The 25,598-nt window shown below is 40.8% G+C and overlaps 3 protein-coding genes across 4 annotated transcripts in view; 2 read left to right on the top strand and 1 right to left on the bottom strand.

The window, feature by feature from the left end:
* CEBPZOS (CEBPZ opposite strand) overlaps nt 1–21,018 on the bottom strand; it is a 35,249-nt gene extending 14,231 nt beyond the window's left edge. The window contains exon 1 of the mRNA XM_065929434.1: nt 20,508–21,018. Within this exon, the coding sequence (XP_065785506.1) occupies nt 20,508–20,716 (209 nt within the window). The 5' untranslated portion in view covers nt 20,717–21,018. The remainder of the gene's footprint in view (nt 1–20,507) is intronic.
* SULT6B1 (sulfotransferase family 6B member 1) lies at nt 1,251–16,354 on the top strand. The gene is made up of 7 exons (XM_065927253.1): nt 1,251–1,449; nt 3,125–3,237; nt 5,611–5,700; nt 7,908–8,034; nt 11,232–11,326; nt 14,018–14,174; nt 16,224–16,354. Exons 1-7 carry the CDS (start codon nt 1,251–1,253, stop codon nt 16,352–16,354), a joined length of 912 nt encoding a protein of 303 aa, XP_065783325.1.
* A 3,784-nt stretch (nt 21,019–24,802) lies between the features above and the next one.
* EIF2AK2 (eukaryotic translation initiation factor 2 alpha kinase 2) overlaps nt 24,803–25,598 on the top strand; it is a 38,923-nt gene continuing 38,127 nt past the window's right edge. For both annotated transcript variants that reach the window (XM_065929429.1, XM_065929430.1), the window contains exon 1: nt 24,803–24,940. The gene's annotated coding sequence lies outside the window, so the exon portion shown is untranslated. The remainder of the gene's footprint in view (nt 24,941–25,598) is intronic.

The following is a 25,598-nucleotide window of genomic DNA, read 5'->3' on the forward strand; positions in this document are numbered from 1 at the left end:
GAATCTGCGTATTATAATGGAACACCCATTAAGTACGTAATTTTGTTCATTTTTTCTCCTGTTGACCAGTCTTACATCAATTTAACATTGAACTAAAGGCAATTTAAAAACCCAACCAACTAAGGAAAAGCTCTTTACCTCTCCCTTTAATTACCTAAATTTACATTGGAAAGAAGGGCTGTACCAAGAAGATATCTATTACCTGGGATATATTTTTATCCAAAAACTCATCTGCAGAACAGGGCAACCCTAGTTTTCCAAACATCTCCTCTGCCTTCCTGTGAGTGGCTTTCCTCCCCTTTGTATCCTCAAGCCCCTACCCCTTTCCTAAACCCCTGTTAATAAACAGGATGTTATTTAAACTTCAATTACCTGATGGCCTTTTGAATCTGCGTGATGGAACACGCATTAAGTACGTAATTTTGTTTGTTTTTTCTCCTGTTGATTGGTCTTACATCAATTTAATTATTAGACCAGGCAAAGAACATAAAAAGGAAAAAGGGAAAAATTTTACACCCTGCATCACACTATGGGGGCTTCTCTGATAGCTCAGTTGGTAAATAATCCAGTTGCAATGCAGAAGACCCTGGTTGGATTCCTGGGTTGGGAAGATCCACTGGAGAAGGGATAGGCTACCCACTCCAGTATTCTTAGGCTTCTCTTGCGGTTCAGCTGGTAAAGAATCTGCCTGCAATGCGGGAGACCTGGTTCGACCCCTGGATTGGGAAGATCCCTTGGAGAAGGGAAAGGCTACCCGCTCCAGAATTCTGGTCTGGAGAATTCCATGGAGAGTCGGACACGACTGAGCAACTTTCACGTTCACTTCACTTCACCCCATGGAGGATGTATGTGTAAAACTATCAACCAAGGAGAGAGGTTTCCTACATAAATTGCTTTTTTGCTAATACTAAAACTGTATACCTGATTGAATTAAATAACTATGTGTTAGACATTTAATATCTATTATTGTCTATTAAGAAAATCTACTCTTTCCTTGGGAGGGTTGCCTATAATGGTAATATAATCCACCTGTTGGGTAATATTCCCTGATCCTCAGCCCATTTTGCACCTGCAGTGTGCCTTTTGTCAGAGGTGGGTATGTAAAAAGCCAGCGGTGGAGGTGGGTGAGAATTAGGTATTTCTTTCTCATGTGAATGGGAGGAGCCCTTTATTCCACCTCCTGAAAACCCCATTAAAAGCTGCCACTGCCCCAGACAACCACAGAGCGGGTTCTTTAGCAGGGAGCTAGAATGACTGCTAATTCCAAATTTATTGACTACATTGATGAAGCTTTGGAAAAATCAAAAGAAACTGTACTATCTCACTTGTTTTTCACCTATCAGGGGATTCCTTACCCAGTCACCATGTGCACCTCAGAGACTTTCAAAGCCCTGGACGCCTTTGAAGCCAGAAGCGATGACATAGTTGTAGCATCTTATCCAAAGTGTGGTAACTAACAAAACTTTTCTACAAGGGCACTTTTTCAGAGTGAGTAGGTGGGGAAGGTGAAAGGAGAAGGTGGGAGGAGGGCAGGTCATCTCATCTCTACGTGAAGCCAGAAAATGGAGAGAAGGGTAGCTATGGTGGATCAGAGCAGAGCCTGTAAAATCAGTAACTTTTAAAAACCCCAGTGTCTGAGGGCTTTCCCGGTGGCCCAGTGTTAAAGAATCCGCCTGTGATGCAGGAGACTCAGGTTCAATCCCTAGGTTGGAAAGATCCCCTGGAGGAGGGCACGGTAATCCACTCCAGTGTTCTTGCCTGGAGAATCCATGGACAGAGGAGCCTGGCGGGCTGCAATCCATGGGGTCACAAAGAGTCAGACACGACCGAAACTACTGAGCACGCATGCTGCAGTGCTGAGGGAGGAGGTCTGTGTGAAAAGAACAGGACGGATGATGAGTGTAGAAGGAGCTGTATGGTGGGGCTAGCAAACAGAAACGGGGCCCAGTTCCCATGGAATACTCAGAGTAGCCAAGATGTTCACCTTGATTTTTGACTGAAGACAAGCATGGGCTTGCCTATAAACATCTATGCTTTCCATGTACTAGGTTATTTTTCAGGATCAAACACCAATCCTCCTGTTTCTCAAGCCAGTTTTATAGTAGTCCTTCATCAGTGGAGGATAAGATGTCAAGAAACTAAATTACTCTATTTTATACCATCTACTTTTGATTTTTTTTTTTTTTTTTTCTTTTTGGCCACACCGGTTGGCATGTAGGATCTTAGTTCCCTGACCAGGGATCATACCTGCAACCCCCACAGTGGAAGAATGGAGTCTCAGCCACTAGACCACAGGAAAGTCCTACTTTTGATCATTTTTAACTGTTATTCCATCTCTGTTTGTTAAAACCAACTCCATTTCATATTTTCTTTTTAATTGATGCTGTATTTTTATAAAAAATAAAAATTACACATTTCTGTAGAAAATATTCATTAATTTAAGGTAAAATATATGATACACAATAAACAACCATTTCTATAGTATAACATTGTTCTGTAAAGAATATATTCTAGATTTTTTAAAAAGCAACTGCCTCTTGTTAAAGGAGAAATTTAAGAAACAAGATAATCTGATTTTTATACTGAAGTAAGTAAATGCTCTTTTCCATAAAACTCTACTTCTTTCCACAGCCCAGGTTCTTTTCAATGCACAAGAACCAGTTGTACCTATCAGGGAATTGTTGTAGGTTATCTTTTCCTTTTTTTGTTTTTTTTAGGCTGTAACCTGGTCTGCAGGATCTTGGTTCCCAGAAAGAAAGTAGTGAAAGTGAAGTCGCTCAATTGTGCCGACTCTTTGCGACCCCATGGACTGTAGCCTACCAGGCTCCTCAGTCCATGGGATTTTCCAGACAAGAATACTGGAGTGGGTTGCTATTTCCTTCTCCAGGGGATCTTCCCGACCCAGGGATCAAACCCGAGTCTCCCGCATTGTAGGCAGACGCTTTACCATCTGAGCCAATCAAACCTGGGCCCCCTCAAGCAGAAGCACAGAGTCTTAACCACTGGACTGCCAGGGAATTCTCTCACTGTATATTTTAATTTTTATGATATGTATGTTTAAGTAACATGCTTTTATTATATCAAGACTCCTTAATGAGCTTAGATTCTCTGATTTTTCTTATAGGTTCTAACTGGATTCTCCACATCATTAGTGAATTAATGTTTGCTGATTCTAAACAAAAGTATGAATACCCAGAATTCCCAGTTCTTGAATGTGGGGACCCAGAAAAATATCAGGTTGGTACAAAAGAGCCATGAAACTTAGAGCAAATTATTCTAGAAAGTAGAATTGAGGGATTTTTTAGTTTTGAGTTCAGAAAATACAACACTAAATAATTCATTGTGTGCTTATCATATAATCCCAGCACTTTTCAGTAATTATCTCATTTTACTACAGAATCACCTTATCACTATTTACAAACGATTAAGTCATTAGTGTGTGTGTGTGAAGATAGTAACAGGTCATCCTACCTGTTATTATCTTATCCCATGTTATTACTCACCTTATCAATGTAACTAACTAGGGCCTGGATGTGAGGCAGGATGTTGTTCTCCCTGCCAGGAAGGACAAGAAAAAGGGGGAGGAAGGATTTGCCTCAAGATTTTGGTGCTTGGACAGGACAGGGGAGAGGAGGACCATCCACACTTAGACACCAGAAACACATGTGGGAAGGAAAGACTGTATCCAACTGGAAACTGCATTCCCAGCAAAACTTACCAGAAGTGCTCACCAGCAAAACTCCCAACAGGCAGACAGAACACAGTTACTAAAAATAAAGTCACTTGGGAGTTCAGAGAGTTTCTGAAAAGAGATGGAGACACTTGCCAGGATGACAAATACACACTTAAAAGCTGGATCTCAGTTGGAAGGAAACTTATTTCCATGGACTGGGCCGAAGTAACAGAAAAATATATTGTAAATGAGGTGTTCAGGGATTTCGGTTTTGAAGTCTTTTGATGTTTATGATTTATCAGAAATGTCTATTTTTCTCTTTGGGTATTTTTAACAGCACTTTTTGCATTTTAATTGTCCCTTGTGGCTCAGCTGGTAAAGAATCCACCTGCAATGCGGGAGACGTGAGTTCGATCCCTGGGTTGGGAAGATCCCCTGGAGAAGGGAAAGGTTACCCACTCGAGTATTCTGGCCTGGAGAATTCCATGGAGTCCATGGGAGAGTCAGACACGACTGGGTGACTTTCACTTTTCATATACAAAAATAGTTTTCTATGCAATGTGCCTTTTATTTTAAAATGGAAATAAGTGGAAAGATAAACTTCATTTAATGGTTATTCACTTTATACAGAAAATTTTCCTAAAATATATATTTTTTTTCTTAAGATATATCTTTATTTTGACTTTACACTGCTTATAGTTGGCTATATCATGCATTTTTGTGAAGATATAATTATACATTTACCTAGCTTTGTTACAATTAACCTCCACTTTCCCCCTGGATATTTTTCTAACCCTTTTAAGGAACTTTACCATTTCTCACATGTCTTAAAGAGATTTTTAGTCATACAGTTTGGTGGAAATGGCACTCTATCACCTAATCTGAAAATTACTATCTGTGTGATTTTGCACAAAGGACTTAAAACCTCAAAGTCTCTTGTTAATCCTTAAAATGGGGGTTACAATATCTACCTGAGAGGATTATTGTGAATGAATATAAAAGTACTTCCAAAACTGGAATCAAGAACAATGACTACTAATCATCACTTGGGCCCACAGCATTGATTTTTAAAAATTTTAAGTCAGTTTTTGCTCCCTTGCTTGAGTTGGGATCTCTAGTTAATTTTTCACAGAACTGTTGACTATAAATGTCTAAATATAATTTCATTGCTTTAAATGATGACCAGCATGGAAAAAAACACTGAAAGCATTAGCCCACCACAGAACATACACTAAAGGTCTGATTTTGAGATAAAAGCCTTCACCCTGTCTGATTAAATGGAGCTTCATTTTGTAAATTATCAGTAGAAGTAGATTACAAAAAAAAAAAGAATCAATCACAGAGTCCTTATATTGACAAGAATTTCTCTCATAAGATATTTCTCAGATATTTAAGTGACTCTGCACTTTCAGGTTCTGTTAGGATATTTGACTGCATGGAGTTTTGCTGGTTTAAGGAAAAAAAGATCTAGATGTTAAAAATGAATTTGGAGGAGCTATAGAAGACTTGAACATTTCTGTTAATGACTTTGTAGAAAAGATCCACATTAAGTGAGAGAGTGAATTGCAGATTTTGAGTTGTCTTGAAGAAAATGATTTTGGGATGGCTGTGGGAAAATGTAAATGTTTCTAAAAAAAAAAAAAAGGACAAAAAAAAAAAAAAAAAAAGACTGGGCAATGGAAAGCAGGACAGAAGAAGGAAGTTCGAAAGGAAGTTTTAAATTGCATATTTATTTGTTATTCTCCATTCCTCATTCCCCACAAAGAAAACAGAAATAAATAAAATCAAGAGGAGAATGTGGAAGAGGAATAGACACAGTAATAGTAATGACTGAAACTACTCTTCAGGTACTAAACCTAGGAGTGATTCCCTACACACACACACACACACACACACACAAACACATAAGCTTTCACCTTATTGTTTATATTTTTAAGAGAATGAAACAGCTTCCATCACCAAGGATTTTGGCAACTCATCTCCATTACGACAAATTACCTGGGTCCATCTTCAAGAACAAAGCCAAGGTGAGTGTCCCCTCCACTGCTATTATAATGTGAAGTTCTTCATGTATAGATATTGGCTTTCTGAGGTATAGGATGAGTTTGCTACTCATCACAGAATTTTAATGAATAAAGTGTGCAGTTTGGTGTTTCTTTTGTTGCTGTTTCTTTCTTCAGATATATTGGCTATAGTTACATTCAAATGAAATGTATTTTCAGCCAGGATATAAAACATATACATAAAGTAGCCCACCAGGCTCCACTGTCCACGGGATTTTCCAGGCAGGAATACTGGAGTGGGTTGCTATTTCCTTCTTTGGGGGATCTTCCCAACCCAGGGATCAAACCGGGTCTTCTGTATTGCAGACGGATCCTTTACCAACTGAGCCACCAGGGAAGCCCCTAACCCCCGTTAGGTGTTTGAATTCCACAAGTGGCTGTCTGGACTACTCACATCTCCCATTACAAGGGACTCCTCTGTCCCCTCTGCTAGGTGTGGATGGCTCTGTAAAACAGCTTTTCTTTATACTGAGAATCCCCCAAATTGGAAGTACCACTTTAATCCATAATTTTACCAGTTCAATGCAGTTCAGTAGAATCACAAACCTCAGTGATTCTCTCCCCCCCCTCCTTAATTATTCCATAAGACACAGAGCTAAAGTAATGTATAGAACACTTGGATTTGGAGCAAGCAGCCTTTTGAACAAAGCTTTACTTTCACAAGAAAGCAGGGCAAGAAATGAATGACAGTTGAGGTAAGAAGTTGATACTGAGATTTTATCCATATACTCCAGCCTGCTGGCCTTCACCATGCTAACTTATGGCTTTGCAAAATTATAAATTGCTATGAGCCAGAGAGATTCCTGAGTGGTAATCAGAGCCCCAAATATAAGACCCTCAAGTGGCAAGAATCTGCTGTATTTGGATTGCAGAGTTTTAGATCTCTGCCCCCAAACAAAGACACAGACGAGCACATTCATCTCTATTCAGTTGTATCCTACTACCGTCAGTTCACGTCTTTAGATTGATGAGGTGTTCTGGAATCCAGACTCCCTCTCACTTTCATGCCATCTACAAATTTGATAAATGGAGCTTCTATATCTTAACCTGAAATCCTCATTAAAATGTTGATGATGGTCTAGTCAGGACAGTTTTATTAAAAATCTCTGGGCAGTTTTACGTTAGTTTTTCAGCCTCCTTTGCATCAGTTTTATGTGCTTAAATGTTTCTGCTGCCGTCATGCCTTCTTCCATTTGCAGAGGAATTCATAAGCACCAAATCTACTAATTTAAGAACTATGTCCAAGAAAAAACTGCCATTAGAAATGATTTAAAAAAAAAAAAATTAAAAAGAAATGACTTTTTCTTAGAGAACCTGTGTTGCCCCCTGGTGGTTATTACTTCCTGTGTTATGTGGCCACAAGTCATCTGTTTAGTCAGTTCCAAAAACATCTCCAAAATGGAGGTCATTTTGTACTTTGCAAACCCCACACTTTCCTCTTTCCGAAAGGGAAATGCCACCTGCCTGTTTGCAGTTCTCCGAACCTCTTGTGTGCTGTCTCCAGTTCCTTCAAGGTCACTAACTGTGCTCAGTAATAATGTATTCCACAATGTTCTCAGCTCTTTAAAGGGAAATTTTCTGGCCAGAGGGCCCAAACCCACTTGGAAGTGGCCAAGTGGTCTGCAAGTTAGTGGTTTTCCTTGGGTTTCAGTTTGCTCTTTACAACATTTATTTCACACTTTTCATTCAGAAAAATGAATCTGTGCCTCATCAGAGAAGGCAGCCATAACACTGAAATTCAGAGGTTCTGTTTCCTCCACATCACCCATCATACCTCCAACCTGTCCTTCGTTGATCCTCTCCCACGAAACTCTAAACATTATTTTTGTTCTCCTTAACATTATTTTGTTATTTTTAATTTTGGGGTGGTTTAACTTTTCAGACCATGCTCTTGTGAGCCTGCTCTTCATTCCTTTTTACATGGTCTACATATGACATTTCACTGCCTCAGTTTGTTAGCAAAAATTCAATATTACAATATCAATCTTCATTTTCTTCTTTCTTTCCCCCCTTTCCCCAGGCTTTCTTATCTGCCCCTTCTTGTTTCTCAATTTCTTTCTTTCTTTCTACCTCAACAAAGTCAGGTAGCATATAATAGGACACAATGCTCATGCTTTCAGTTTTCCAAAGTTCAACGCTTAAACCTAGATAACTTAACTTTCTCTTTCCAGATACTGGTGATATTTCGAAACCCTAAAGACACAGCAGTATCTTTTTTCCATTTCCACAATGATGTTCCTGATATTCCAAGCTATGGCTCTTGGGATGACTTCTTCAGACAGTTCATGAAAGGAGAAGGTATGGCTGCTGGTAAAAGAATCCGTCTTACTTCACCAGATGATCACAGAAATACAAAAAGTCAAATGTGTTTTAGGATAAAGAAAGAAACAACAAGGCCCTACTGTACAGAACAGGGAACTACATTCAATATGTTGTAACAACCTACAACAAAAAAGAATGTGAAAAAAGGCTACATATTTGTGTATATATATACAACTGATTTACTACACTGTACACCAGAAACTAACATAACATTGCAAATCAACTATACTTCAATTAAAAAATTAAAAAATTTAAAAAAGAAAGAAAAAATAAATTGAGGCAGATCCAGGAACCACAATGTTACTTTAAAATAAAGCTTTCTGGGCATCAAACAATACATTACTGTTTTTAAAAATAATTTGGACAATTCATATGTTGAGGATGAATGTTAAATAGCCATAGAACAGACATGGGACAAAAAGGCCTATAATAGTCATGTACAAAAAGCATTTCAAATTCACTTACCACAAGTCTCTGTATAGCACAATGATAAAAGCCAAAAAAAACCAAAACCATGACAATGAGCTGCCATGCCTAAGATACTTGTTTGCCAGAAAGCAACTAAGGTTTTGTTAGATCATGTTGATGTGTTTACCTCTGGTTACTGATAACCATAATTTCATAAGTGCCTACAAATGCTCAAGCTACGAAACTAGGTATTATATACACATATCTCATTGAAGACCATAACAGCTATGAATAAGGCATTATTAGCTATAAAAAATTTAAATTACTTGCCAATGGTCTCAGTTACTTGTATGTGGCAGCAACTCTACTTCCCTTGGTATAGTGGCCAGAGGTGAATAAATGTCTCTTTTTAGTAGTGGCTCTGTCGAGGGTTTACAGTGTAGTAGAAGGAAGAATTAATGCCAGATGACCCTAGAGTTGCTGCCAGGTCCCTCTAAAAGGACCACATTTAAAGGGGATCAGCATAGCAATGCAACACTATCCCATATGAATAGACACTGGGTACAGTACTGAGTCCTTAGCAAAGATTAAGTCTTGGGATTGGGCTGTAGGAGAGAAAAAGAAAGTGTACAGAAGGTGCTTATGAAGCACTGGCAGGAAAATTTGGCTTGTTTAGTAACTACTCACTAAGACCAGATGGAGGCAGTTAAGGCAAGTCTAAAACATTATACTCCATTGATTTAACACAAGAGAACATTCAGTGGTGGAAAAACTCATCATCATTGGGACAATCAATTTTAGGGACTCTTTGTTGCTTTTCTGTCCTTTTAGTCTAATCATTTAATTGACAGTGATAAGAAGTGGCACTTATATTAATAACTTGGATGGATTTTCTGCCTTGTAAACTTGTTATGGTCAACTTACAGAGAAAGGCAGCTGAATGTACTGCAAGCGTACAGGATGTAGAATGAGAAGGCCTGGATTGGGCTTCATCACTTATTATTATGTTTCAGTAATTAACACTAGATAGAATAAAACAGCTACAATTTATTGAGCACTTACCACATGCCAGGCGCTACATGCTACTCCTAGCACACATTATTTTAATTTTCATAATAACCAAATGAGGATAATACTATTATTATCACCATGTTACAAAGAAGAAAATAGAGGCAGAGAAAGGCTCTAAACTTTGATTTCCTTAGTTGTAAAGAGAAAATAAGAATGCCTGACCTATGAGAGGTAACACAGTATTGTATTTTGCTTGGTTGCATTAGCTCTGGGGTCAAACTAACATAAAAGATGTCAATTAAAAAAAAAGATGTCAGTAACACAGAACTTATTATGCAGGCTTAAAGTGGTTACTTAGCTCCTCTGGGTTTCTAATTCTCCATCAATAAAATGGGTATAAAATTGTACCTATCATACTGGATTGCTTTAAAAAGCGAAAGATGAAATGTATGCATATCAATAAAACATTTGGAAAAGCAGAAAACCCCACCACAGTGGCATAAACAGATCAAGTTTTATTTTCCTCACTTAACTAAGAAGTCTGGAGATAGCAACTGACGCAGTAGCCCAGTACTGTTGGGTCAGCAGCTCTGACATTCCCTGGGCCCCTCTGTCGTGCTTTTTGCCACATTCTCTCAAGTTGTCCACTGTCCCTCTGAGCATCACCTTCAGATCACGAAGAAGGCTCATCGTGACAGGAATAATTGTTCTAGAAACCTTCCAGCAGACCCCTGCTTGTGTCTCACTGGCTAGGACTACTTCATGTGACCAACCATAGTTCTAAGGGAGGCAGAAAGTGAGAAACAGATTCTCTGACTAACTTAGACCCAACTAATCAGGGTTTGGTTTGCAACAAAGAAGGGAGTATACTATATTTGGGGCAGGAAATTTACAGTATTTTGTACAACAAATAAAACATGTAGAAATTGCCTGGCTCAAATCATAATAATTATGACAATATTATTATTATCACTACTAATAATGTTTATATTGGCTAATATTTGTTGAGTGGGTATTATTAATCAGGCACTGTTTTAAGCATTTGACGTGTGTTAATTCACTTAAAATTCACAACAACCCCATTTTACAGGTGAGGAAACTAAGGTACAAAGAGGTTTAGGGAGTTTCTCAAAGGCACACAGCTGTCTAGATCTGCACCGTCCAATATGGTAGCCACTAGCCACATGCGGAAATTGATCATTTGAAATGTGACCAGTGCAAGTGAAGAGCTAAATTTTAAATTTTATTTTAATTCAAACTTATATCTTAAGACAATCAATTCAGTTGCTGGAAACTTTTTTAAGTAAGTTTGGTGTGACTGTGTGAATCTGTTTTTCAACTATAAAGTTGGCTTGCACAACATTTTTATTGGACAGTGCTAGTCTAGATAACATGTCTCATCATTTCTTTCTGACATTATATCTGTTGGTTTTCAAGTATCATTCACTATTTCTGAATTACTTCATTCACCTAAATGTTCATGAAAATTTGTAGTTCTTGTGAAACCATTTTTACAACTTGCTTAGTTGTGCTACTGTTCCTGAAAATAAGAAATGAGAAAATCTGACATTAGGACTGATTTATGTCAGTTCTTTTGGAGCAGGGATTTGTAATCTTATAGTCTTGTTTGATCATATACACATGCATATAGTTTATATTTTAGGGTATACATTAACCATTTTATCATCATTCTATCATTTTAACCTCAATCATTTAAAATTTCTTAAGAAGTTATTTTTTTCCTGTATTTTTAGTTTCCTGGGGAAGCTATTTTGATTTTGCAATTAATTGGAACAAACATCTTGATGATGAAAATGTTATGTTCATATTATATGAAGACCTGAGAGAGGTGAGATTATGATTATTGGTATTCTATAGCAAGATTTACTATAAATGACAACATAGAACATTTATTCATAATGTCTGATTGTATGAACAAACAGTATACTCAATTTTTAAAAATATTCCATATATGTGATACAGTACTAGGGGAAAAAAACAAGGCATATGTGTTTAGATTGTTTATTTAATAGAAATAAAATAATTCTTAGGAACTTACTACTAACAGTGACTGCCTTTTTTTCCCCCTCTGTGATATAGTCCAAATTAGGAATGGCAGAAATGATAGGTCTCTATTGAGGTTTAACTGAAAATGCTTTTGGCTATGAATTAATTTTTCCATATAATGTTTTTAAAAACTGCTTCTTCACAAATATTTAGTGAGTTCAGCATTGTTTTAGGCCTTTGTAATTTATCAGTGAACAGACTAAAGTTGACTACATGGGAGAAGCTTACATTCTAGCTGGAGAAGGTGGGGAGACAGAATGATAAAAAATAAATACAATAAAAATTTTAAATGTATATATGTGAGAATGAAGAAACAGCACAGCTGATTAAGGAAAACTAGAAATCCCCAAGGGTGGGGGGGTTGGTATAGTGGACAAATCTCAGCATGAAACAGGATGGTCAGTGGACACCTCATGGAAGGCATGTGACATGAACCAAGATCTGAGGGAGATGAGGGGGTGAGTCAAGTAGATAACCAGAGTAAGGGCTTTCCAGGTAGAGAAGACCAACTGGAGCAAAGGCCCTGAGGTAGGAGTGTTCCTGGAAGGTTAAGGAATGGAAAGGAGCAGGTGTGGTTGGTTGGAGGGATGAACCAGAGGAGACTAACCGATGAGGAAAGGCGCAAGGGGGTGGAGTGGCGTATGAGAAAGGCAGTGGCAGACCACTGAAGTACTTTGCTTTTCACTGAGTGAAATGGGAAATCATTGTAGGATTTCAAGCAGAAGAGTGGTAGGAATTGATGTGTTTTTAACAGGATCATTCTGCCTGGTGTGTGAGAATATACTAGAGAGAAGGAAAGAGCATCCAGGGAAACCCATGAGGAGGTTACTGCTCTAGGCCAGGCAATGGAAGGAAGATGGTGGCTCAGACCTGAAGGGGCCATGGAGGGGAAGAGAAGAGGTTAAATTCTGAACTTACGTTGAAGGAAAAACCAATAGGATTTGTTGCTGGACTGGATGAGGGAAAGAGTAGTGAGGAAAAAAAGAGAAGTCAAATGAGACCCCGGTGTCATTGGTCCAACCAACTGGGAGGACAGAGCTGTCACCATGTGAGTAGGAGACGGCAGCAGGTGAAGCAGGATTGTGAGGAAGCCAGGGATCTGGTTTTAAACATCAGAAGGCTAAGATGTTTATCAGTCACCCAAATGGAGAGGCCAAGTAGGCAGTTAGGTATTAAAGTCTTAAATGCAGAAAGAGTTCTGAGCTACAGATGTAAATCTGGCCCACAGATGACATTTAAAGCCATGAGACTACATATCTAATATGTAAGCATATGGACAGAGACGTTGACCAACAACTGAGCCTTGCAGCCCTCCAACATGAAAAGTTTGAATAAAAAGGGAGGAGTCAGCAAAGGCGACTAAGGAGTAGCTAAAGACATAGGAGGGAAACCAGAGTCCTGGAGCTCCAGGGAAGAAAGTACGTTAAAGGAGAAGAGACTCAAATGCTCTCTAACTGAATTGAGTCTTTAACACTACTTTCTCCTGATATTCTTATATTAAAAAAAAAAGTGTAATTGAACTCATCCCTTCTGTTTATGGTATATACATATATATATATAACATGAAAGAACATACTAATGTAGTCTTTTCCCCTTCTCATCTAGAATGTTCCTAAAAAAACTTGTGATTCATGGGATGTTAGCGTTGTCCCAAATGTTAATCATTCTTTCCTGCAGTTGGTAGGAGGCTGCCTGTTCAAATTGATTTGAGGACTGCTGTAGTATATAGCCTGCTCCTTTGGGAAATTCACATTGCACACTGGCATATTAAAGGTTGACAGATTCTACAAACAAACAAACAAACAAACAAAACCTTACCTTTACTAATCCAAAGCTTCCAAACTTACTTGACCGCAACCCTTAACCCTCTTTCCCCCCATGAAACATCTATAAGCACCTTGAAATACATTAATGTTTTGTAGAATACAGTTTAAGAAACTGTTCTAGAAGATTAAATCTCCATTGGTCAATGATACTGTTGAGAAGGTTGATGATACTTACAAAGGTATTAAGTGATATAATCCAAGACTCATTCTAGCTTTTATGATTCTAAAAATGAGCCTTTCTTGATAGAATTACATATTAGCTACAAACAGGATTTAGAAGAAAAGAGAATTTGAATGAGCACATACAAATATATTAATTTCCTCAGCTGGTTTAGATTGGTGCTTTTTAACAAAATGAATGTCATCTTAGAGATAAAATTCTACCCTACTATTGAATGCTTACTGTCACTATCTATACCCTGAATAGTTCAATAAGTCAGAAATTGAAACTACAAAGTAAAATCAGTACAGAGTATCTTAAAGGGAAGTTTCAAATATTTATACTGAAGTATCAAAGTAAGCCTGAAGAGATAGAAAGGGACCGCTGAATTAGAGAGTTAGGCTTAAAATGCATTCTAAGAAGCCTGTCTTGGCTTGGGGCACAATTCCCACAGAAAGAAGTTTATCCTCTAAAATTTTGTTTTCAGAATCTGGCCACTGGAATAAAACGAATTGCTGAGTTCTTCGGATTCTCTCCATCTGGGGAGCAGATTCAAACTATTTCGGCACAGAGTACCTTCCACGCCGTGCGAGCAAAGTCCCAGGAAACACATGGTGCCGTGGGCCCATTCCTGTTCCGCAAAGGTAAAGCCGCCTTGATATCTGAGCCATCCATCCATCTGCACATAACAGGCAATTCAAACAACTTTATGTTGAAGAAGACAGGATTTTCTTTGTCTCTTCCTCAACAAGAAGTCTGACATAGATCAGAACTGGAACTGGTAACTCCACGCTATGTTATAGAGTACTAAGCTCCTCCCAACTTTCTCTTGCCACCTGCTGATAAAAGGAGAGCAGCTAGAGCTCCTGAATTACAATAAAGTTAAAGGGTTATTTTATTCAGATAAAAAGGGAGTGGCAAGAGAATCACATGCATTTGCTGAGCGAGCCCCCTTTATAGAACTTTGTGGGGCGCCTCACTCAATAGCTTACGTCTCATTGGTCACTTCTCACAGTGCTGTTGGCTGGAAAATGCAATTTTTTTAAAAGGTGGGTGTGTTATTACTCAATTAAAATCAGTGTTTTATTAATAAAGGAGGAGAAAATGAGTGTTGGATAGGCAACCAGCGATCTCTGACACTGATGATTTTACTAAATTTCATTAAACTATTCTAATTTCTTATGCAAATTTATGATAATATAGCCCAAGGGTTGTCAGTTTTCTTTTTTATTGCATATATAATGAAAGCATAATGTGATTTAGAGGCAGCACATATAACAACAATCACTTATTAGGCATGCATCATGTGTTAGGCCCTTTGCTGGGCTTAAATTTTATAGCAAAAAGATATTAAATCCTTAATTTTACAATATGGGCATCAAGACTCAGAGATATTAATTGACCCTTTGTCACAAAGCTATTTGGGCTTCCTAGGTGGTGCTAGTGGTGAAGAACTCAACTGCTAATGCAGGAGACTAAGAGATTCAGATTCAATCCCTGGGTCAGGAAGATCCCCTGGAAGAGGGCATGGCAACCCACTCCAGTATTCTTGCCTGAAGAATCCCACGGACAGAGGAGCCTGATGGGCTACAGTCAATAGGGTTGCACAGAATCAGATACCACTGAAGCAATTTACCATGCACACACAAAGCTAATTAGTGAAACAGGATACAAATGTAGGTCTACTTGATTCTACTATACTTTGTCAAATGAAGACTCACTTTAAAAAATCCACTGTGAATGCAACATTGTATATAAATCTGGCTTTGGTTTACATTCTGACTTTAACTCTGATTTTTATGCCTTATTTTATTAGCTTTAAGAAGAGGGGAAAAATAAAACTTTTCTATATGTTGTTAACCAAATACTCCAGATTTGAAAAAATTCTAAAAGTAGTGATTTTAAAATATTACATTATTCCATGTAGAAAATTCAGAAAGTACAGAAAGATATGAAAAATTACTAAAAATCATCCACATTTTTCCCACCAGAGGCAGGTTTGACTTTTTGACACACTTCTTCCAGCCTTATTCTGTGATGTTTCATATAGTTGATGACATTTGTAAAGAGTTTTGTTTTTTTATTCCCTTCATATATGTAAGCATTTCCTCACATCATTAAAACTACTTTATAAATATACATTTCATTGACTATGCAACAAGGAGCTTAACAACTTCAACCCAAATCATCAAAAGAGTCTAAGGAAAAAAGTAACTTCTTTACTTTTAAAAGCACATAAGAAAAACATATCTCAATCTCAGGCAAAATAATAATTTTTTGCAAAATTTTCAGCACTTGGAGACTTAACCAAAAGCTGCTATAAAATATTAATTTATCTTCTCAGTGGGTATTTAAAGTATTAAAGATTTTACAGAGAAAAAAATTATTCTAAAAAAGTGGAATTTTGGTCCTAGGTGTTGGGAGAGGGGTGGGGATGGGAAGTCACTGAGGTCAAGGGCCCCCTTAGTGACACTGAAGAAGCACATCACCTACCACACCACACCACACCAATGGGGAAGCCCAAGTGGATCTTGCTAACTTTACAAGAAAACTTACATTAGTTTTTTAAGACTGTGTAATTTTTTTCATGTGTCCATTTCACATTTCAAAGTGAAACTCTACACTGAGAAATGATAAAATCAAGATGAAATAACAGGTGTCTAAGTCTACTGTTTTTTGTGTGTGTGTTGTAGGTGAAGTTGGTGATTGGAAAAGCCTGTTCAGTGAAACTCAGAACCAGGAAATGGATGAAAAATTCAAGGAGTGCTTAGCTGGCACTGCCCTGGGAACAAAGTTGAAGTATAACTCATACTGCCAGCCTTGATTCTGGTCAATTCATCTTATTTTCGTTAATAATAACTGAATTTAAATATCAATAATTACATAAAAATCTAATCAATAATGATAATTAAAAACATTCAGGCATAAACAATCTGTTTAATAAGGAAAACAAATGAAAATTTTGAGCACAAACGTAAGTTTGTTCACTTTTTACAGAAAGATACTTTAGCCATCCAAAAGGGATGCTGTATTTAATGATGTATCCTGGAGTTTTAACTTCTTTCATGCTCTGGGTTCACACAAGACCATAAGCCAACACTATCAGAGATATACCTAAATCTGTTTGAGCATAGATGAGACAGGCCTTTCTGTCTGATCACAGGAAGGCCTGTGATCATGATCATGATCTGTGATCACAATGTTTTGTCCTCTCACAAAAATCCCTCTCTTCCTCACTATGGATCAGAGCCCTTGTGATCTGATCCTTTCTGAACTTACTGCTGTGGGAAATTTAATTCCAATTCTTCCCTGAAGTAAAATGAATAAATCCTATTCTAATTTGATTCAAGAAAAACACATTGCTCATGTACTCTGTGTATGTCATTTCAGAAAGCTCTATGGAGGCCCACTCTCAAGGGACTTTATATTTCTACTTAATACAAGCTTTACTTTAAAGCTAAAGATTAGAGGTTGTGTTATTCTGGCATGATGGCTTTCCTACCAGAGAGCCTCAGTAGGCATGTGGAATCTATAAGAGAAAGCAGAAAATGTTCTGGGGGCGGGGGGGGAACCTTTAGACAATCTCCTTAATATTTACACTACAGCTAGTTTCACTGTAAAGCTAAGTTTTACACAGTTAAGAATAGAATGAGTCATGGGACTACTATTTCTGGCAGTACGGTAGATTAGCTAAACTGAAGACTCTTCCCTCAAAACACCAAGAAAGGCTATATAAAAATCCCTTCAGTGGCACGGCTTAGCTTCCAGTAAAGTGAGTGGACTTAACAGAGACCAAAACCAAAGAGAGAACAGAGAACTAGAGTGAATAAGAATCAGAGATGACCCTGAGGTGTCAATGAGAAGTTTGCAGGAACAGAGACTTGGGTTTTAATGCCCAGGCCCACATGACTGGAGCAGGAATAGACAAATAGACCAAACGAAATAAAACAAACAGAACAAAATACAGTGGCTATGAATGTAAAGAAAGTTCAAATATGACAGAGGCGGCATTGCATTTCATAGGAACAGATTAAACTCTTCAACATTTGGTGCTAAGACAACTGCTTCTGATATACAAGAAGTAAAAGCAGACCTTTACTGCACATCACTCCAAAAAAATAATTCCTTACAAATTAAAAGGCTATATGTCAAAAGATGATTTAAAGATTACGTTTTTAGAAGCAAATACAAGTTAATATTTTTATGACCACAGAGTAGGATTTATTAAGCATGAAACAAAAAAAACAAAAAGGAAACAGCTTATATTTTGGGCAACATTAAGATTTAAAATGTAGAACAGCATCATTAAGAAAGTAAAACCAAATGAAACAACATGTCAGAGTTAAGATTCCACACTGTTGTGGAGCCACCCTCCCTGGCCCCCCCAAATGAGAACCAAGTTCAGGTCACTTACTGCCATTGCTTCTGCTGACAGCAGAGATGGCCTATACCCTCTGAGAACTGACAGGGGAACATGAGTCCAGCTTCTGCTAACTCCTCTGAGCTTGCTTGTCAACTTGTCTGGCACAGAAAAACGGGACTTCCTTCTATATTCCAAGTCTTGCACCACTGTCTATCCATCACTGGCAAGACTTGAATTATATCCAAAATTTTAACTCCATAGTAATCTGGAAAATGTGGTTTTAACCTTCCATACATTATAATCCAGGAGATGTGGAGACATGGAAGAGAGTTGGAAGGGAAGCTAAGTCAAACTTAAAGACATATAGTACAGTCCACTCTTTCTACCAATAATCTTTCAAGCAAACAACAAATCTATGTTCCCACTTAATGCAGTTGTTCCCATCTTCAAATAGAAACATGCTTATCCTGCCTCCTAAATCTGTATGCCCACTGTGATATTTCTTTCTCATTTTAGTCACAACCTCACTTTAAGACACTCTGTCTTAAAGACTATCTTATACAATTAACCACCATCAGCAAATGTCAAGTAAAAAGGGAAGGGAAAACAATTAAAAGAGGTTCACCCACTGCTGGGCATACACACCGAGGAAATCAGAATCGAAAGAGACACGTGTACCCCAATGTTCACTGCAGCACTGTTTACAATTGCTAGGACATGGACGCAACCTAGATGTCCATCGGCAGATGAATGGATAAGAAAGCTGTGGTACATATACACAATGGAATATTACTCAGCTATTAAAAAGAATACATGTGAATCAGTCCTAATGAGGTGGATGAAACTGGAGCCTATTATACAATGAAGTAAGTCAGGAAAAAAAACACCAATACAATATGTTAACGCATATATATGGAATTTAGAAAGATGGTAATGATGATCCTATATGCGGCACAGCAGAAGAGATACAGATGTAAAGAACAGGCTTTTGGACTCTGTGGGAGAAGGCAAGGGTGGGATGATTTGAGAGAGAGCATTGAAACATGTATATTAGCATATGTGAAATGGTTTGCCAGCCCAGGTTCGATGCATGAGACAGGGTGCTCAGGGCTGGTGCGCTGGGGGGACCCTGAGGGGTGGGATGGGGAGGGAGGTGGGAGGGGGGTTCAGGATGGGGAACACATGTAAATCCATGGCTGATTCATGTCAGTGTATGGCAAAAACCACTACAATATTGTAAAGTAATTAGCCTCCAATTAAAATAAATAAATAAATTTACAAAAAAAAAAGAGGTTCATTTGTATATAACAAAGTCAAATCTATGGAAAAACATGCACAGCTTCTATGGTTCTTTATTTTGCATCTGGTCATGAGACCATAGCTGGTGTTTATAACTCCTTGTCCATTCTTCCTTTTGCCATCAGATGTCTCCCCAGTTAGTAGAGTGATGCAGACCTTCAGTCTTGAAGGATCTGAGTCCTTAACATTCCTACCTGTGTTGCTGCTGCTGCTGCTGCTAAGTCATTTCAGTCGTGTCCAATTCTGTGCGACCCCATAGATGGCAGCCCACCAGGCTCCCCAGTCCCTGGGATTCTCCAGGCAGGAATACTGGAGTGGGTTGCCATTTCCTTCTCCAATTCAAGAAAGAGAAAAGTGAAAGCGAAGTTGCTCAGTCTTGTCCCACTCCTAGCGACCCCATGGACTGCAGCCTACCAGGCTCCTCCGTCCATGGGATTTTCCAGGCAAGAGTACTGGAGTGGGTTGCCATTGCCTTCTCCCCTACCTGTGTTAGAGACCTCTAAATTTCCATTAATGAAAAAATCACTTATCACTGAATGCGGAACTACTGAAAGGAACTCCAGAGAAACCTTTGGGTTGAAGACATACTTACCTCTGGTTGCATCATTATTTCCCCTTGCTAATTCATATCAACCAGTCCAACCAATTCAGTAACTCCCTTATTATTATTATTGTTATTTTGGTCATGACACGTGGTGTGTGAGATTGTAATTCCCCAACCAGGAATGGAACCTGCACCCCCTGCATTGAAAGCTTGAAGTCTTAACCAGTGGACCAACCACCAGGGAAGTCCCTTCCTCTTATTTTCTTGATAACTTAATGGCAAGATGCTCTTGCAATCTCCACGTGCCATTTCAAGTTCCTCTTCAAGGAACCACACGGTGAAAACAGAGCCAAAAATCATAGAAACAGGAAGCACTTATTTTGCAAGCATATGATTAGGTTTAATCATGGAAGACAAACCTTTTATATCTACTGATTCCTAGGCTCGTGTATTCTGGCCATGAAAGAAACAGCAACCAGGATCAGAACAAATACTATACATGAAGGACAGTACATCCAGCTTGCTAAGTGTTGTCTCCTATCTGGGGCTGTAACTGAGTCTTCTATACTTGATCCCACTATCCTACAAGGCCAGCTGCTTTCAGGTGGTAAGTCAAGATAGAAACCATTGAATCCCATGGCAGTGTACTGCCTCACTTCTTTCTCTGCAAAATGGGTTCCTTACTAAGGGATATCAATATAGTGAACAAGGTATTTGCTACCAATGATGGTGCTGGCAGAAGCACCAGAGGAAGAAAAAGCAAGTCCATACCTGGAATAAATGCTTTCTCCACAGAAGGCAAATCCCTGCTCACTCCATGATGGCAGGGCTCCATGTAACTGACCTGCCACCAAGTGGCGGGCTGGTCTCCACAGGTGTTCAGGGCACTTGTGCTGGGGTCTCAGCGTTGGTCTCAGCTGTCGGAGTGTTGGGTGTTCAGCAGTTAGATCCACCTTGACAAGATCGCACACATTTATCATCCATTCCTACTGCCAAGGCTCTCCATTTGTGTTAAACAAGCACTGGGGAAATGCCAACTGACATCTACAGAAGTTTTCTTGCACACTAGCTTCTCAAGTCTCCTTAGAAGGGGGTACCTCTTATGAAGATTCACAAGGAAACCCAATACACTCAGCCTCTGGGTCTATTCCAAGTGGTCACTCACATCCTTTTCCCCCAGACCTCCTCATCATCAATGCTCTGACCTTGTTTCTTCCAAATCTCCAAATATCCAGGTAAACTGTAGGCCACTAGCTTTCTCTCCTCCCAAATGACAACTAAGTGTACTGCTTGAAGCTTCATCTGGAAGGATTTCCCTTCTCCCACTATCCTTTAGGGCCACTTCCCTGGAGGGCTGTTGGAACACATCAGTTCACTTCCAGTTAAAGCCAGTGTATAGTGCTTCACCTGAATTTTCCTTTCTCAGCCACCTGGTCACAGGGAACTCCCCATGAGACCAGAGATGTGGGTTGATAAAGGAGAGAGCAGGAGTGCATGCCATAGGGGCCTTAGATATCTGCTCATGCAACACACCAGTGGGCTGCCCTCTATTTCAGTACTAGAAACCCCAGGAAGCTTACCACTGCTAATGGTGTCTGGTGAGCAAAACTTTCTGACTACTGCTCTGACTCTGTGGCCCTTTTTTGGAGGCGGGATGGAGTTAAATGTTGCCACATGGCCTCTGCCAGTCTGAAATCAGGTAGTTTTTCAATGGGAACATCTCCCGTCAACAATCCCCACCCACCATGGGCAGCCATTATAGAGCTTTTCAAAGATGAAAATATACTTCTAAAGACCTGCTGAAGGTGAGTCCCTTGGATATTCTTAGGGGGCATGGATAGGTTGCATATGATTAGTCTACTCTAACAATCCTGATTCCCTAAGTATTTTTGATTTCTTCATTTGTATTACTTGGCATCACAATTTCATTTAATGTGGGCCACCACTGAGCCCAAGTTATAGTAAACCAACTAAACAAACTCTTAGAACCACTCCCAGTGCTGGAGGCAGAGCATTGAGTGCATAATGTGAACTATGTTCCTTTTTTCATGTTACCTTTAGAGTCATATCTACACACTTCTCTTGGGTTTCTGCTGATAAAAATTAGTGAAACCTGGTAATTCTTTCATCATGTAAACTGTATCCTCTGGGTCAGATCTTGTCTGTATCCTCTTGGGGCATTCTAGCACCTGATTCCAGTTCCAGGAGTGAATTCATGAGGTAGGAACAGGACATTTGGACAATCAGTACCTCCTCGCAGGGTGACAACTTCAGGCTCTTCAAGTCTGGCTGTAGCAGCCTTACCCAACAAGCATGGAAAGGCTGTGGTGACTCAGCAGGATGTCGGAGGGCAGTGGACTCCTTTTAGTTCAGTTCAGTTCAGTCCCTCAGTCGTGTCCGACTCTTTGTGATCCCATGGACCGCAGCATGCCAGGCCTCCCTGTCCATCATCAACTCCCGGAGTTTACCCAAACTCATGTCCATTGAGTCGGTGATGCCATCCAACCATCTCATCCTCTGTCGTCCCCTTCTCCTCCTGCCTTCAATCTTTCCCAGCATCAGGGTCTTTTCAGCATCATAGGTCTGATGCTCTTCACATCAGGTGACCAAACTATTGGAATTTCAGCTTCAACATCAGTTCTTCCAAAGAACACTCAGGACTGATCTCCTTTAGGATGGACTGGTTGGATCTCCTTGCAGTCCAAGGGACTCTCAAGATTATTCTCTAACACCACAGTTCAAAAGCATCAATTCTTCGGCACTCGGCTTTCTTTATGGTCCAACTCTCACATCCATACATGACTACTGGAAAAGCCATAGCTTTGACTAGACAGACCTTTGTTGGCGAAGTAATGTCTCTGCTTTTTAATATGCTGTCTAGGTTGGTCATAACGTTCCTTCCAAGGAGTAAGCATCTTTTAATTTCATGGCTGCAGTCACCATTTGCAGTGATTTTGGAGCCCCAAAAAATAAAGTCAGCCACTGTTTCCACATCAATTTGCCATGAAGTGAAGGGACCAGATGCCATGATCTTAGTTTTCTGAATGTTGAGCTTTAAGCTAACTTTTTCACTCCTTTGAATCCACCCAAATTCCTAGGGTCTTATTCTTTCCCAGTCAATAGCCTCAGTGTTCATAGAAGAGATCTGAGGAGGCTACAAATTAAAGTTATACAGTAACAGCTACCTGCAGCACTGAACTCTGCACCTAATTTCTGCTCCATGAACCTTGAGATGACAGGAAGTAAGAGGTTCTTCTGGGCAGTCATAAACGCTTGCATCCTCTGACCATGCTTGAGCTTGTCATTTTCTTTCTTTAAGCTCTTTCAGGCAATTCAGGGGCTTCAAAAAGTCAGAAAACATGTCATTGCTATTGCTGTTACCTCTGGAACAACCACCTCACACCCATAAAGCTGGTAAATGGACTCCGGCAAACAATCACTACAGTTGGAGCTCTCTGTCATCTCAAAGGGCCACAGAAAGAGGGCTCTGACGCCTGTCTACCTTCCAAAACTTCCACTAGTGCTTCATATGTGGGGAAGTTAAATCAAGCAAACTATAGTGTTTCTCATTGATAGGCTGCAATTCCAGAGGCTGCAAAAGAGACATGGGAAAGCCAATAGCCAATATGTAATGTGTACCTGAAGTCCATCTTGGAAACGCCTCTTCCGCCTCGCCCTAGCTAGGATGTTGAGGTACAGGCTTCTGGTTCTAATTCTAGCTCCCTTGCTTACCAGCTGTTACTTAACTTCTCTGTGCCTCCAACCTCGGTTTTCTCATCTGTTAAATGGGCATAGTAATGGCACCTACCTTGTAATGCTGCTGTGAGATGGGTACTCAGCACTCCTCAGTCACTCAGTCAAGGCGCCAGTATTACAGTCGCTGGGAGGGTGATAGTCCATTGGGTGAGGAGGATGTCTTGTCTTGCTCCTCTGTCCATGGGATTTCCAAGGCAAAAATACTGGAGTGGGTTCCCTTCTCGGGGAATCTTCCCAACTCAGGGAACGAACCGGATCTGCGGCATTGCCAGCAGATTCTTTACCATCTGAGCCACCAAACCTTGCCTCAGGATGTCTTGCAGGATTTAAAATTTTCTCATTAAAAATCCTACTGGTAAGGACTTTGGTTGTAAACTTCAGGAGACCCCTCAGGAAGCCGGTGAATCTCCTAACTACTGGCTGGTACCTGGTACAACAGGTGGAATTACCTATTGAATAAATGAATGGTTAGACGGAAACAGATAAGGGAGGTTACGTACGTCCCCAGGCCTCTGCATCCCCCGTCTGGGTTGCTGTGAAGAGAGGTGCTTCGTTGGTTACGGGCAATGGAATTCTGGCTCTGCCCTGGCAGGGTTGATTTACTCAGTTTCTTCTGTTATAAAATGGAGCCGATGATATCCAGCCCTTCCAGTTCAGTTCAGTCGCTCAGCCGTATCCGACTCTTTGCGACCCCATGAACCGCAGCACGCCAGGCCTCCCTGTCCATCACCAACTCCGAGTCCATCCAAACCCCTGTCCATTGAGTCTGTGATGCCATCCAACCATCTCATCCTCTGTCGTCCCCTTCTCCTCCTGCCCTCAATCTTTCCCAGCATCAGGGTCTTTTCAAATGAGTCAGCTCACCCCACCCCAAATGTTGGCGTTGAAGAGGCAAGGGGAGCGCTTATGGCAGAGAGCGCGCCACGTTGCGGGCCTCGGAGACCTCAACGCCCTCCCCATCTCCCGGGGGACCCTGCCCCGCACCGGGGCCGGTGGCAGTCCCAGCAGCTGGGGCGGGGGCTGCAGGGCCCTGGGCGCCCGCGCTCGGACTCCGAGTGGAGGCCGGGTTTCAGGCGATCGCTGGCCCTGCGCGGACCTGTGCGGACCGGTGCGGGAGGGGCAGGGGCGGCCGAAGGAAGGCGGAGTCCGCGGGGAAAACGAAACCGAGAGCGAGCCGCCCAGACTCGCCGAGCTTCCGCTGGCTGTAGCGGCGCGGGAGCAGCGAGGGCCGGCAGCTGGAGCCACCGCGGCGAGCGGCCCCCTGTCCGCCTCCCCAGCCCGGGACTGGACGCCGGTAAGAGGCCCCGGACCCCTGCGCCGCCGCCTCGGTAGCGCTGTCCGAGGCCCGCAGCCGAGTGCAGGCCCTGGCTGGACCCGGGGAAAGCATCGTGCAGCGCGGTGGGACCTGACAGTCATTTTCTTCCCACGAAGAATTTTTAAACGAGCAGGTAACCACTACCCCGGGTCCTGGGTGGTGGGGGGAGGGGAACCAGTGGAAAACGGAAAAGTCCTGTGGCTTGATAGACAATGTGAAATACGGAGGCCTGAATTGCCCAAAAGATTGGCAACAAAAATCCCCTGCCCAAAATCCCTTGCATTTTTTCCCCAATTGCCCATCTTTAGCCCCCGCCCAAACTCTGCGCCCCCCACCCCAGCTTCTCGACACCGCAGCAGCCCCAGGTCCTTGAAGGCAGAGCAGGGCATCCTCTCCCCCACCCCACCCTCCAATTCTCCAATAACTTTCCATCTCATTAGAACCCTCTGGAAGGTTACTGACCTACAGGCATGGCCCCCTGGGCCCTGCTTTCCGATCACACAGGCCTCGTTTCGGTTCTTGGAGCACTGCCAAGCACTGCCGCTGCCTCTGGGCCTTTGCACTTCCTATTTCTCCCTGGAAAGCTCTTCCCAGACACCTGTATAGGCCAGTCCGTCGCTGGCTTTACCCTGCCCTTGTTCCAGTGTAACAGTAGGAGAGCAGCCTTCCCAAAAAAACCTCCATGTAAAAGAAACTCGGCCATTCCCTTACAGTCCGCCCTGCTCTGCTTTAGTTTTCCTAGTACTTATCACGTTGTGACATTTCCTATAGGTTTGTCCATGTTTCTGTAC

The sequence above is a fragment of the Muntiacus reevesi genome, chromosome 3 (assembly GCF_963930625.1).
Source record: "Muntiacus reevesi chromosome 3, mMunRee1.1, whole genome shotgun sequence".
Lineage (NCBI taxonomy): Eukaryota > Metazoa > Chordata > Mammalia > Artiodactyla > Cervidae > Muntiacus > Muntiacus reevesi.

What these genes read in the sequence shown, in the direction of transcription:
- SULT6B1 (XM_065927253.1), top strand. Translation starts at nt 1,251, where the DNA reads ATGACTGCTAATTCCAAATTTATTGACTACATTGATGAAGCTTTGGAA. An exon ending in TCTTCAAGAACAAAGCCAAG is followed by an intron (nt 5,701 to 7,907) that starts GTGAGTGTCCCC and finishes TTCTCTTTCCAG; the next exon opens with ATACTGGTGATATTTCGAAA. An exon ending in CCCATTCCTGTTCCGCAAAG is followed by an intron (nt 14,175 to 16,223) that starts GTAAAGCCGCCT and finishes TGTGTGTTGTAG; the next exon opens with GTGAAGTTGGTGATTGGAAA.